The sequence below is a fragment of the Homalodisca vitripennis genome, chromosome 2, assembly GCF_021130785.1.
Source record: "Homalodisca vitripennis isolate AUS2020 chromosome 2, UT_GWSS_2.1, whole genome shotgun sequence".
Taxonomy (NCBI): Eukaryota; Metazoa; Arthropoda; class Insecta; order Hemiptera; family Cicadellidae; genus Homalodisca; species Homalodisca vitripennis.
In genome coordinates, this window is record NC_060208.1 from 51,601,870 (window position 1) to 51,617,891 (window position 16,022).

At 36.7% G+C, this 16,022-nt stretch overlaps 1 protein-coding gene across 1 annotated transcript in view; it reads right to left on the bottom strand.

Moving 5' to 3' along the window:
- The window catches only part of LOC124353932 (cytokine receptor-like factor 3), a 73,589-nt gene that overhangs the window by 52,610 nt on the left and 4,957 nt on the right, over positions 1 to 16,022 (bottom strand). The window contains exons 2-3 of the mRNA XM_046803993.1: positions 12,311 to 12,606; positions 3,121 to 3,301 (exon numbers count right to left, since the gene is read on the bottom strand). Of these exons, the coding sequence (XP_046659949.1) occupies positions 3,121 to 3,301; positions 12,311 to 12,606 (477 nt within the window). The remainder of the gene's footprint in view (positions 1 to 3,120; positions 3,302 to 12,310; positions 12,607 to 16,022) is intronic.

Below are 16,022 nucleotides of genomic sequence, written 5' to 3' on the forward strand. Positions count from 1 at the left end.
GAAACAGACTAAACTGAATAGATCAACAACCTTATGAGCCGCTCTCTTGAATGTGGCTCCCTCCATACTCCTCGGAACAACAGCGAATGCGTGCCCCACCTATGTTCTTTTCATGAAACAGACTAAACTGAATAGATCAACAACCTTATGAGCCGCTCTCTTGAATGTGGCTCCCTCCATACTCCTCGGAAAAACATCGTATGCGTGCCCCACCTATGTTCTTTTCATGAAACAGACTAAACTGAATAGATCAACAACCTTATGAGCCGCTCTCTTGAATGTGGCTCCCTCCAAACTCCTCGGAACAACAGCGAATGCGTGCCCCACCTATGTTCTTTTCATGAAACAGACTAAACTGAATAGATCAACAACCTTATGAGCCGCTCTCTTGAATGTGGCTCCCTCCAAACTCCTCGGAACAACAGCGAATGCGTGCCCCACCTATGTTCTTTTCATGAAACAGACTAAACTGAATAGATCAACAACCTTATGAGCCGCTCTCTTGAATGTGGCTCCCTCCATACTCCTCGGAACAACAGCGAATGCGTGCCCCACCTATGTTCTTTTCATGAAACAGACTAAACTGAATAGATCAACAACCTTATGAGCCGCTCTCTTGAATGTGGCTCCCTCCAAACTCCTCTGAACAACAGAGAATGCGTGCCCCACCTATGTTCTTTTCATGAAACAGACTAAACTGAATAGATCAACAACCTTATGAGCCGCTCTCTTGAAAGTGGCTCCCTCCAAACTCCTCTGAACAACAGAGAATGCGTGCCCCACCTATGTTCTTTTCATGAAACAGACTAAACTGAATAGATCAACAACCTTATGAGCCACTCTCTTGAATGTGGCTCCCTGCATACTCCTCGGAACAACAGCTGCTTCATGGTCCCCGATTCAAATAAGCGAGTTCCTCTGCCCACTATGTATAATGTCCACATAACCGCAACACAATTGAAATAATTTTGTGCTATACATTAAATATTGCGTCTAATTAGAATTCACAAAGCCGTTAGGTATCAAACATCAAATAATGTTTCTATTGAACAAAACCATCAACCTATTATTTGAGCATAGACACCTAAAGAACATAGACACTTTTATTACTATAAACAAATAGTAGACATAAAAAACACTCAATTTTATTTATTTTCTGTTTTTGACTAGATAATTTTTTACAATATTTTGGTTTATAAATTTGCTACTGAGGGGATGAAGGGGGAGTTTGATGACACTTGTATTATCAGAAGATGGTAGCCAAAATAACATTACATACTACAGCTAGAGTAATACTGGCATATAACTTCATCTAACAGTTTTCAGAAAATTTATTATTCAAATAGAATAGTTTTAGTAATGATATAGTTTCCCAGTTCTTGGATAGGTTTGCAATGGCAGTTATTACCAGTCAACAGCATTTGAATAAAGTTTTTGAGCAAGTGTCAAGGCTGTTGATGTTAGGTGACATAGTGGGGCGCGGTGATACATACGTTAGAGATAAATACTGAAAGTAACAAAAAAAAGGGTCAATCAAACTATTCAACTCATTCTAAAAGTAAACATTTCTAAATTAATAGAAAAGCCCATAAAATGATTACCTGCAAATTTTGATTTAAAAAATATATATAGACGTTCTGTACAGTAAATTTATTATTATAAATAAAATAATTTTTTTGCTCCTATTTATAGGTCTATGATCATCTAGTTTATAAATCAGTTTTCACAATTAAAATTGGTCAAAAATTGAGGGAATAAACAGAAAAAATGAATTTGCTTAATTTTAGTGCTGCTCTGTTGTGGCTCAGATAGGAACTAATACCGGCACGTTTAGCCTTAAAACAATACGACTTGCGTTTCACGAAGAGCAAGTCAACTGTGGATGCCATGAGGAGATTAGTAAAGAATATATTATTGGCTTTAGACAACATGTGCTATGTATAGGTAACATTCTGTGAATTGAACATAGCTTTTGACAGAGTTAACCTTAACAATTTACTTACCAATTAAATCATCATGGTTTCCAAAAGATTACATAAAACAACGACTTCAACTTTTCTATTCTTATTTAAATAATTGGAGGTTCAAGGTATATCTGGATGACCTATACTCAGGAGGGATGAAGTATGAACGCTGACTTCCCCAGAGATCACTGCTAAAATATCATAAATGTCACCATCTTCATCAACAATTAAAAAATTAAAGGGGAAGGCCATACAGCTGGCTCAGTGGCCGTGGGACTGGTTTGGAGGCACCTCTTTGTCACTGTCCCCATCCAAACCTGCTTCTCTTCTGGCGAGTGTGGCCTGTGAAGATCACTGATGCTCTCAACTGGCATCCGAACTGTTTGCCTATGGCTGGCTCAGTGGCTCAGCGGTGAGAGTTGGATTTTTGAACACCCAGCTATAGCGCACGGGTGGCCTGCAGCAGCAGCAAAGTGGCCGTTTCACTGATGCCACACCAACAAAAATAGCCGGAAACAGTAAGTGAGCCAATTAACGGGGCAAAAAACGTTAAAAGTGGTCTAAATGTACTGAAACAACATATAGCCCACTGTACAAGCAAGAAAATGTTACAAATGAGACACCTAAATGTGGTAGATATTTCTACACTTTTATCCCACTTTTATCAATGAATGCAATATGTATATTTATAAAGACATTGCCCAGACAACTTTTGCCTTTGAAGAATTGGTTTGTGTGGCCTTGAGTGTGTTTTTAATTAACACGTTAACTGCGGCAGATGACATAGTGCGTGGTGACTGGTGAGGTAAACTCAAGCTTAATCAATACAGAACCACAGTGAAGGCTTTGAAATTCATACAATATCTGGTGATATGAACACACCAAGCTTGGCAGAACACGTTTTTGAAGTTTAGGAACATTAATCTAAGGTGATAGAACTGCATAAGATAGTGATGTACAGATGGACAATGTTAAACAAAAGTATGTATCCATAAAACAAATCTTTATATCTAAGGTGTATAATATGGTCATATTGTTAGCCATTTATAAAGGGTTGAAGACATACTCAACTATCATTTCTTCAAATCTCATTTAAATCTCATGTTCCTGATAACACTGATATGGACATAGAACTAAGAAAGCGCAGTTCTCCTACCTCTTCCCAATGTACAAGCAGAGCTCCGGGCTTCTCAAGGACGGATGTTATCTGGACGGGTCCCATCCTGGAAACTTCTCCAGCAGACAGTATGCTTGAGACCAGGCTGGACTGAAGGCTGTCCAAGTTCAGCTGAAATGTGATGGCCGGTACCTCCTCCATGTTGGGTACAGCAGGAAGGCTGCAACACATCAGTATCTTGACACTAAAATTAAAAAAAGATGAACTGATTCTTGAAATTATGAAGGCTTTTTGAGAAGTTAATTCTGAGTGTTTTGTACAAAAAGAAATGGGGCAGCTGAGTAAGAGTTTGGCAGTATCACAGGAAGACTGTTGTGTTTCTTCAGTGCATTGACTGTAAATTAAAATTACCACTACTATCTAAAATGTTACACAGACTATGTATTAAACAAAGAAACTTTTTTGTGTACAAAAAATAGACTTTCAATATAAAATTTGTTCACAATACAATTTAAAATAGTATGAGTAATAACACTGTAAAAAATAGTGCTTCTTGTTTCAGGAAGGTCTGACAATACTGCCATACATATATTTTGCATGCCAAAACTGTGCTTTAATTTAACCTTGTGATTAATCATACTATTTAATGCAAGCACACAAGTGATGGGGAAATAAATTATGAGATATTCCTGTAGGTGTATTTCTAATCTTCTTATTAGAATCTGAAAATTGAAATTATAGGGCCGTAATTCTGAACAAATCTTTATAAAACTTTGAAGGGACGTTCTACTAAAAGTGAATGATAAGGTCAAGTTTATTTTGGGTGAGGTTATTGTGGGTCAAAACCTATTTAACATAACTAATCTTTTGTACGATGTTGTCTGTAAATTTTGCAAGGAACCTCACTAAAGCCTGTTAAGCAAAATATGGTGTGGCATACTTCTACCTTGTTTATAATATGAATTACAAAAAAAACTTATGACTACATATATTCTTATTATAATATCTCTTCTTTTTCTTGTTGACACTCCAAAAAAAGTCAGTTTTGAAGAAAGGAATATCACACCGACAATGGAGTAAAAAGTAAACATTTCTCATACATCACCTAGCCTTAGTACCTTTTTACCTTAGTAGGTAGAAACATAATTAAAAAAGTGTTAAATGCACAACAGATTTGGAGTCAGTGTAGGCAGATTCATGTTCGACCCACAGCGGACAACATCCTGGTCTTGACAGCGAATACCTGTGGATCGATGTTTACTATTTTTAATTCCAATATAAAAGTAGTAGAGGTGGAGTTTCGTTCAACTCAAATTTTGAAAAATTAAAAATTCATATAAGTAAAAAATTTTAAATAGGAACATGCATAATGTTGTACATAATTTGAAGGTCTCAATAAGAACAAAGTTTTCATTTAAACTTTTTTCGTATCTCGAATGATTAAATTTAAGATTGGCATAGTGCTGTGTGGCGACCTGAATATATAAGCAAATGGGAACAATACTACAACTATAAAGCTTCATAATCTCTTGAGAACTGCCGGCCTTTATTGTTCCAATTTTAGGCCAACAAGAGGCTTAGCCTGCATTGACTACACAATAACAAACATTAGACCATCAGACTACAACGTTAATGTCCTTGATCTTTTAATATCTGACCACAGTTTTTTATCCTTTAACATTTATGACCAGCTAATGGACAGCTTCAAAAGAAGTTACACAGGTTCAACGACTTGAAAGACCTTTTAGACCATTACCTGGGCCTGCAGTTGAAGATTTTGAACTTTGTCTACAGAATATTGACTGGGGTGTAACTCTTAAAGGATTAAGTGCTGAAGAAATGTATAAGTTTCACAATGTGTTTATAGGCTGGATGAATATTTATTTGCCAATGAGGAACTCAAGAACAAATAACTTCAAGAATTACCATAAACCTAAAGGTCTGCGCAACTGGTTCACTCCTCAGTTGGCAAAAATGAAAGAAGTGGTTATGTCACTTTTTAATATTTCACAAGCGACTGAAGATCCCAGGGATGCTAAAAATTATAAATTGGCCAAGATCAATTACAAGAGTGCTCTAAAACAAGCACTCATGCTAACCAAGAATTTATTCAGTCCTCAAGCAACACTTGCAAAGCTGCATGGCAAATTATAAAACATGAGACTCAACCGAAACAACAACAAAATGCTACTCCGGATGCTGATTCTTTCAACGAATACTTCATTTCGGTAGTGGATAAAATCCGAGAGAAAATCCCCGCAGCAAATACAAGGCCAGATGAGCTCCTAGAGGTGCAACACTTACCCTCACATCAGCCTCTCGCCTGGCAGCCTATAGAGTATAATGATATTGTGAAAGTAATTTTAAAGTTAAAAAGTTCCAAAAGTTGTGATATTTATAATGTTTCAAATAATTTAGTGAAATTGGTGTGCAGTGGAGTGAATGTCCCTCTCACCATGTGTCTAAATGCAATGCTTAAAGAGGGAATCTTTCCTAGTAAATTAAAAGTGTCAAAGGTTGTGCCAATCTTTAAGAAGGGTGATCATAGAAGTGTTAAATCGTACAGGGTTATCTCTCTGGTACCAGTTTTTTCTAGTCTTTGAAGCCATCATTAAAACCCAGGTTAACTTATATTTTGAAAAAAATAATCTCTTTAGTTGTAGTCAGTTTGGTTTTAGAGCCGGGATGTCGACAACCGATGCAGTTGGGGGACTTGTTTTCGGGCGTCTTGGCTGGTTTCGATGCAGGCTTTGACACCTGCGCAGTTCTATGCGACCTCTCCAAGGCCTTCGACTGTGTCGATCACGACATCCTGTTGAGAAAACTTAAATTCTATGGTGTAACAGGCATTCAAAATTCTTTGTTTAAATCCTACCTCAGTTATCGGCAACGAAACATTTTTACTAATGGCAATCTTTCCAAATCTTCTGAGGTAAAGTTTGGCGTGCCACAGGGATCAGTTCTGGGCCCTACTTTATTTCTAATTATGGTTAACGATCTTGAGTACAATGTGAGTTATAAATCAGTAATGTTTGCTGATGATGTCACTTTTTTTACAACAGTAAATAATCAGAATGAAAGAGAGCTTATACTAAGATGTGTGATTGATGAAGCAGATGAATGGTATAAATCAAAATGTTCTGTTGTTGAATTTAGAAAAAAACTCAAAATATGGTTTTCTCCTTAAGACTTCAAGCTGATTGTAATGATAATGTGGTTAATTTATTAGGTATCACTCTGGATTCAAAGTTGACCTGGCATTCTCATATAAATAACGTATGTAAAAGATTGAGCAGGGTCATATATCTCTTGTACCATTTGAGGCACTGTGTAGACAAACACTATCTTAGAATGGTTTACTTTGCCCTTTTTCAAGGTGTAATTACATATGGACTATTATTATGGGTAAACTGTAGCAGTATAAGTGAAGTATTGATTATTCAAAAGAAAGCAGTCAGAATTCTCAACAACGCCCATTGTCTTGAGCACTGTAGACCCGTCTTTATTTGCAGTAAAATACTAACTGTTGTAAATCTATACATTTTATCTTGTCTACTTTTTGCAAAAAATAATATTAATAATTATGTCCTTAATGAGCATGTTCACTCTTATGCTACTAGAAATTCTCACCAAATTCATGTACCTTTTGCTAGGTTAAGTAAAACTAAATTCTCTTATGAAATTGTTAGCATAAGGCTATTTAATAGACTGCACATTTCTGCTCATTATAGTAGCTTCAATAGTTTTAGGAATATTTTATACGATTGGCTGTTGAACAATCCTTTTTACAAAATTGACGAGTTCTTTAAAAGTGATATATCTAGTCTAGTCTTCCAAAGTTAGTCTGTAGGTAGTTTTATCTGTATATGTTAATTGCTTTTATTTGTATGTATCTGTATGACGTAGCCTATTGTACAAATATGTATTTAATGGCCAAATATATGACTTATGACTAATGTTTTTGAAAAACAAGTAGAAATCTGTTTTTCACGTAATTTTTCCAAGGTACAGGGTGGAGCGCGGTAATTTGCTGATTTGAAAATGAAATCAAAAAATTATGAACCTTAGAAAAAATTATTTTTTATTTTAATTATATTGAACAGTAAGGGAATTTTTAAATTACATGGTTTTAAATGATGTATCTGGCAAATGTCGACCTTCGGGATCCACACACTGCTGCATACGTTTTCTGAAGTTTTCATTAACTCTAACAAGCATGTCGACTGGTATTCTGCCATTTTCAGCCTCAATATTGTTCCTTAGGTCTTCCAAGGTGTTGGGACAGTTGATATACACCTTCGACTTCAGGTAACCCCAAAGGAAAAAATCGCATGGGGCTAAGTCTAGTGAGCGTGCCGGCCAGTTCACATCACCCCTCAAAGAGATAAGCCGTCCAGGAAACATTTGCCTCAAACAATTCATGGTAACCCTCACTGTGTGTGCAGTGACACCATCCTGTTGGAACCATGTATCCTCTAATTGCATTGCCTCAAGAGCCGGCTGAAAAAAATCCTGTATAATAGTCAAATACCGTTCGGAGTTCACAACTGTATTCAACAATACAGTTATAACTATGGCACGATGGTTATCCTGAAAAAAAGTAAGGCCCAATGATGCCTACTCGTGATATGGCGCACCACACAGTGACGCGGTTCGAATGCAGAGGTCTCTGGTGGACTTCTCTGGGGTTTGTTTCACTCCAGTAGGGCATGTTATGCTTGTCGACACATCCACTGAGGTGAAAATGTGCCTCATCAGAAAAGAACACATTTGCGACACGCGGTATAGTTGCAAGCATGTCTTCACAAGAAGTACGGCGTGTCAAATAGTCCCGTGCTGACAATTGATGGACCACGCACATTTTATACTGGTGAAATCTCAGTTCATCATGAAGAATCCGGTGAAGAGAACGTCTTGAAATGCCAAGAGCAAGTGATTGCTTCCGAGCAGAGCATTTTGGAGATTGCAGTACTGCTGCTCTAACTCTATCCACGTTTTCCGGTGTTGTAATCCTTCTATGAGGTCCCCTTCATACACATGACACATTCCCTGCTGTTCTGAATGCAGTTAGCCAATTTACAACTGATTGCCGACCAGAAACACGTCCTCGTGGGGGAACAGCGAATCGTAAACGAAAAGCACGCTGCACTGCAATGATCGAGTGGGCATTTGAAAAATACGCTTCAACACAAAATGACCTCTCCTCTCGTGTCCACTGCATGATGGCAACTGGAACGCGGAGGAATACAAATCTCCCGTCAGCCACTATAAGCCACGCCCACTCTCCCCTCTCTTCGACCAACAGTGCCGCCACAGCCTGCAGTGCAAAAAACCAAATTACCGCGCACCACCCTGTATTTTAGTGACACTTTGGCCATTCACATCCAAAACTGAAGTTACTGAGTTAGAATCTAAATTATGAATAAAAATGTTATGTCAATACACCAAACCGTTCTCCCGCTATACATACCGCATGAGTGGTCTGCCTCTCCCGTTATAACAAAAAATAACCATATTAAACACAACAACAATAATAATGTGAATTACAACAAGCTCAAGAGGCAAACATTACAACAGTTTTAACAATAAAAGAATCCAGTCTATAAGAGGCAGGAGTCTTCGCTTACATGCGATTCTAAAACAGGAGAACCCTCATCTTAAAGGTAATTACACTCATTTCTTCAAAGAAGTCCAATTCAGGTGAAAGTTTATTCCCAAGGCATAGGAGCAAAGTACTCACAGTTTCTATCATATTGACTGTAACCAAAGATGTCTCAAGAGAAGTTTCAATAGGGATGCAGAAATCAATCCGACTGAGGAGATGAGGAGAATCAAGAACATGGTTCAGGAGCTCGAACAGAAATGTGGGGTCCAGAAGTCGGCTTCTATTGTATCAGGACTGAGTCTAAGATGATTAGCAAGATCTTCAAATTGCACTTCAAGATAGGGGAAACCAATTATAATAATTCCAACAAAAACGGAAAAATATCCTTTGTATCCTCTCCAAAAGCAAAATATGATCATTATAAAGTTAATGAGGAGACCAGACTACAACATTAAATGTTAATAAAAATTCTTTAGACTACAACAGTACTCAAGAATAATGCCAAATTAAGGTGAAATACAGCATTGTGAGAGTCAGTATACTGAATGCATTTGCAGGAAGTCTGTAAAAGAAGTTAAGCTTCCTGTTGACTCTGGGATAGACATCCTCAATGAGCCTCTATGGACTGACAGAGGTATCAAAGATAATACCTGCTAATCAAAGAAAATGTTTATACAGACAGACAAGAAAGTGAGTTAAAAAAACTTCCCACCTACTAAAAATGCTACCTACGCTCTGGCCACTCCATTATATCAGTAATACCAGTCAAGAAAACACAATAAAAAGCCCTTTACCACTTATGTTATGTCTAAATGTTCAAGCTCTGTATGAAACCAACCAATCCAATTTAATCATACAACCCTTTATGCTCAAAACACCAGCAAAACTGGCCACACCAAGGTTGCAGTGAATTTTCAAGACCACTCACCCTTATAACTAACAAATCTCTTTCACAAGGAATTTTCCCCAACCAATTAAAAATAGACTGATAGAAAGATGTTTGTGGAAGTAAATTACACTGAAAACAACATACTACAGAAATGTCAATCAAAAACCACTGACACACAAAGGGGCGTACCACAGGGATCGGTTCTGGGGCCAGTCTTGTTCCTCCTACTCACAAATGACATGCCCAACTGGCTAGGAGACATCTGTCACACCGTCATGTATGCAGACGACACAGCACTAACAATAGCAAATAAATCAATAGCAACACTCCAGAGAAACACAACTACCACTTTCAATAAAACAAAACTATTCTGTACCAGAAATGACCTTGTCTTAAATAATAAAAAAAAAACAGTTCAGATGACCTTTAGCAATCTACGCAGAGACCTTAACTTGACGCTCCCAGACCTAGAAATAAAAAACACCACCAGACACCTTGGTATCATAATTGATGATAAACTGTCATGGAAGCCACAAATAGATCAACTGTGCAAAAAACTATCTGCAGGAAACTATGTTATGCGTAGAATAAAACAAATAAGTGGCACAGACACGGCCAAGGTAGCTTACTTTGCTCTCTTCGAATCACACCTGAGATATGGCATTGCCACTTGGGGAGGAACATCCAAAACCAACCTTGAGAGAGTTCTGATCAACCAGAAGAGGGCAATTAGATGCCTCGCAGGCCTTAACTACCGTGACAGCTGCCGAGAACACTTCAAAAATTTTAAAATATTGACAGTCGTATCACTCTACATAAGAGAAGTAATCTTCCACACAGTAAAAACATCACAGCCAAGACACTCAGATCTGCACCAGCACAACACTAGACATGCTTCGGACTTCGCTTTGCCCCCACACCATCTGAGCCTATACAAGAAGAAACCATCCTATAAAGGAGCCGCCTACTTCAACCACCTTCCAGAGCACCTAAAGAACCAACCACCTCACCGCTTCAAGAAACAACTGACTCTATGGCTCCAAGAGAGACCTTTTTACACAGAAGAAGAATTTACAAACAGCTAAAAATTGTTACCTTATATAACTGACGCTATGTACTGTTCTCAAAGAACATGTCAATAAAGTATATTGTCTATTGTCTATTGCAGACAGTTCGCGTTAGTTTTGCAGTAGTTTGTCCTCGCAACTCGTATGGCCAGTAGGCTACAGATGGCTGCGCTACTTTCATTGACAGCTCTGCGGCCATACTTGTTGTTTGCCTCCCCAGAACGAAATTATTTTTTAATATCCTCTGCATTATTTTATGTAGTAGTTTAAAATGTTTCAAGAGGAAATGAAAAATAATTTAAAATTTATTATTAATGAATCTTTCTAATAAAAAGATAAACATACATTTGAGAAATTAAACTCATATACGTATATTGATAAGAAAGATATTTAAAAAAAATGTTATAAATTAGGCATTTCCAGTTATGTTATACTCAGACATGAACTATTATAAATCTTTCTGTCATTACAAATTTTACGGAATAAAACTTTTATAAATATATACCTATGTGTTGTCAAGAATAGTTAGCACACGTCTTCTAGTAAAGTTTTCTATGTTTCTATCACTTCAGTGTATAGGCCCACTACGAATCATTCGTCTAATTTGCACAGTCAATATTTAGAAAAGAATTATAGGCTATTTAAAATGTATTGCTTTACCTAAAATTACTTTAAAATAAAGCTGCTCAATAGGTTTTAGCACTCATTATTCATTATAAAACAAACAGGATATTAGAAAATAACTCATATGTTTAGTGGCAAGTAGTGCTGGCCTTATGAGCTGTGGACGTATTATATCTTGGCCAGTACAGCTGGATATACAAGCTGTGATAACATTGCAGCAAAAATCAATCCGCACTTCTGACAAAATGGCAGCGGCCAGTAGAGCTGGTCAAACGAGCTCCAAGGACAAATTATAAATACTGCCTTCGAGTGCATAGGATTAACTTCACAACATTCTCTGTTTGTTTATTCTGTGTTTTTCTCCTTCCCAATATGGTTACCAAAGACACAATACAGCCATGGTCTTTTTTGGCAGATAAAAATCTGTATCCAAAATAATCCGATGATTACAATTTTTAATACTGATAGAAGTAGTAGAGGTTAAGTTTCACAACAAAGTCAACCCTGACAGTTACCCTGTCATACTGTTTGATAGTTATTGTGGATACAGACAGACGGAAATTAGAGTTTGTACATCAACAACTGACAGAAGAGATTTTGCTAAATAAACAATTCAGTGGACAGTTATATTACTGTGAATAAATTACTTTGTAAGAAGTTCAAAAACTGCCGTATGACGTCAGCACAGAGCAATGACGTTTTAACTTGTATTTGCCAAAGCAATTGACTGAGAGAGAATAAGGTCTAATAATATATTTATTCATTCATATATAACGCTGAATTTGTTACCTAAATAACAATGCAGCATGCGTATAGTCATGAGTGTACGTTAGCTGATTTGTAAGGCCATCATTGATAAAATTAAACGTATATAAAAATCAGTCAATTACTCTCATATAATCTACTGGCAATGTAGAACAATATAGGTACAGCCTCTCATGAATCACTCTCTATATGTTGACACCTTCAGGAAATCTGGTCCCTTATTTAGATACGATTAAGTAATAATTTACCAAAATCAAATTTTTAACATTCTGTCTTTACCTTCCAAGGAGAGAAGACTGATCAAGAAATTTGAGGCATCGGTCGGAATCTATTCTATCTTTATCACACAAATCCAGAAGATCTTGTCCCTCGCAGATGTAGCACTGGGTATTCTTCAGAGTCTGTTTGATAATTTCTCTGCAACCCTTGAGAGGTGTCAGACCCTCCTCTCTGATACTGCAGATTGTCTTCTTAAGAGTCTCCCTCCTTTTGTTGAGTGCATCCAGTACGGACTTTGTGAGTTCGTCAAAGGCTGCATCAATCTCTGCTAAACTTTCTTCTGCAGTCTCATTCACCTTCAATCAAATAATAACTTAATCAGAAATAAATGGTAGTTTCCAAGCAGTAGACATTTCATAAGTGCAACATACACAAATACGGCCATAATCGTAATATCAGACAAACCTTAGGTTCAGGTTAACCCATTGCCAATTCTTTTGAAATTTCACAGGTGTGTTTCTATAGCCAACAGTAAATATATGTACATTTTACCCCTAAACTACCCTTCCTTAGGGAGTTTCCATAACCCCATTTAAAAAGTTGTTGTATTTCGACTAAATTGAATCTACAACATATGTTTTAATGTCTAGTTTCAGAAACCAATCGAAAAGTTTTTAATCCCCAAATTGGGAGGCTTGAAAATCCCCATAAAAAGACGTAGCAAGGGATGTGGGGCTACTAGCACTTGTACTAGTTCGACGAAATCGAAACTGTACCATGCGGAAGTAAGGAAAATGTCATTAAAAGTCCATATTTACTATACCTAAAAGACTGAACCCTTTTGAGAGGGTTACTATGATTCCCCTTTTATAGGGATTACCAAATTAGTAGGCGTACTATAGTTGAATGTGCTGACAGTCCATACTGTGCTCCGGTCATCAGTTAGTGCTGCCCCGCACTGAACTAAAAACACACTGTTCACTGTTTTAACAATGAACAAAAAACATGTTTCAAGATAGTACTTATCAGTAAAATATCAAATTTCTGGGGGGTCTAATCACGAATGCTTGAGAGTCCTCTATACCAAAGTAGTATCTAATAAGAGCACTAGATAAGGGCGACACAACAACTTTTATCTTTCTAGACTTCACTAAAGCGTTTGATTGCCTTAGTCATGACAAACTCCTCAAAAAACTAGAAAGCCGAGGGATCACAGGAAAAACTGCAGATTGGTTTCGGAGCTACTTATCAGGGAGAACTCAGTCAGTAGAAATAAAAAGTACAGACCAAGGAAAGAAAAAAACAACAACCTCCAGACCTTTGCCTGTTGACAGAGGTGTTCCGCAGGGATCAGTCCTGGGCCCTATCCTTTACATTATCTTTGTGAGTGACTTTCCTGATTACTTAAAAAGGTATTGCTTCATGCTCATGTATGCAGATGACACGACACTCCTGCTACAAAATAAACAACCTTCGACCTTGGAAATAGACACATACATTGCCATAAATATGGCAATAGAATACTGTCAAGCAAACGACCTGGTATTGAATCAAACAAAGACTCAGCAACTAATAATGGGAAGGAAGAAAGAAGAAGTGCTGGAATTGCCAGACGCTGAAAGAATGGACAACGTAAAGTACCTAGGAATATTAATTGACGAATCTCTTTCTTGGAGTGACCATATCAACCAACTATGTGGGAAACTTAGCACAGTTTTATATGTTCTAAGGCGCTTAAAACAAGTTGCTAGCCCAGAAATAGTAAAATGTGCATACTATGCTCTTTTTCGAGAGTCACCTGAGGTACGCAATAACTGTCTGGGGCAACTCCTTTAAAGTTAACACCCAAAGGGTACTAGTGCTTCAGAAAAAAGCAATCCATATAGTAATGGGAACAGGACCTCTAGAATCGTGTAGAGGTGCTTTTAAACAGCTAAGAATACTAACCTCAGTAGCCCTGTACATCTTAGAAGTAGTTGCATATGCAAGTCAACAACATCTGACAAGAGGAAATGATGTTCACACGCTCAACACAAGATCCGCACGTGACTACATACTTCCCACCCATCGTCTGACTCTCTACGAAAAACAACCCACCTATGCTGGTGCAAAATTTCTTAACATCCTGCCACAAGAGTTCAAGAACACCACGGAACAGCAATAACTCCGACGGAAACTGATTGACTGGCTTCTTGACCGGCCTTTTTATACAATAGAGGAATTCCTGAACTGGAGGACTAACTGCCTGACCACATCTCTCGAACCACTGTGATTTATCTCAACTTAAAAAAAAAATTGTATTTTGCTTAATGACACCATTCTTGTCTCAATGATAATGAATAAAGTATATTGTCTATTGTCTATATGTTATATAACCTGAATTGTAAAAAGGCCTCTATTAATTTAGGTATAGGTTAATATGTTTGAGCGTCTAAAAATTTGATATGGATATGAAAGTATAAGGCTGAAGTAAATTATAGTAAGAGGCCATCAGCACAATCGAATCAGGGTACCAAATTATCAATTAGAAATATCTAATGTATTGAATACCAAAATCTTCGGGTAGGGTACGATAAGCGGACCCGGTTTTTTTATATCGAAATTGGCAAACAATATTACTTAATCATAACCATCGATATAATCTATTGATACTGATTAATTATTTTGTATTATTAACTTAAATAGTCTATATCAACAGCTGTAAACACTTTAAAATAATACACGTAGGGTAATATTTCAATTTTACATAAGTAATTTTAATTATTAAAAATGACAGTCAATTTTAGAAAACTACATGACATTGCTTTGAAAGATGATGACATAAATAAAATATATTGTTTTTGTGGCTTCAACATGTTGGACTCGTACCGAAAACCCCATTATGTGAAATTTGTGGAAACAAACAACTAACTGTACCTGTGAGACGAGCAAATATGGTCGTCATCAGTTTTCCTCATTTTTGTTATAATAATTTGTTTGATCACTTTAAATATTAAATTCATATTTTAATTTAAAACATATGATTGTTATTGAGGGCTATAGATACTTTTATATCGATTGATAGTCTAGGATTTGAGATGCAAATATTAGGTATCGAAGACTACATTCTTCGATATAAAAAACCGGGTCCGCTTATCGTACCCTACCCAACTCTTCTAATAATTAACGTTATTTACAATTATATAGCTGTTTATCATACAGCTGAAGGGGAGACTTTAATATGAAGCCTACACTCGTTATTCGGTTGTTTTTATTGAACATTTTGATATATTATCCAACTTCGACATGTAAAAATTGTGCACAATAAGGGTTTTAATCAATTACTGTATCAAGAAGAATCTCGTACATTATAATTTTAAATACATAAATTTAACACTAATTTTACAAAACAAAAAAACCAACTTTGGCCTAGATCCTTCTGATCTATAATCACTTGGCCTAGACTTGGATAACAAAGAAACCTTACAACATTTATAACTTGTCTAGCTTGGTATCAATAAGTAACCGCTTTTGTGAAATGGAGGGAAGAATTCTCCTCACCTGTAGCCAAACCCACATGTTGAAGCCACTTACACAAATCTCGTCACTTGTGAGAAATATCTAACATACTTTCCTCCTATTGATCGCCATTTTCAGTCTCTTACTTACTTCTTGCTGTTTATTGTTTACATTAAAATTACAAGTTGAAATCATATGCTAAGTTAAATAAATTGTAATATTGAATTATTCCTTCGGATAAAAATATCGTACCATTTGATAAAAACAACAAATA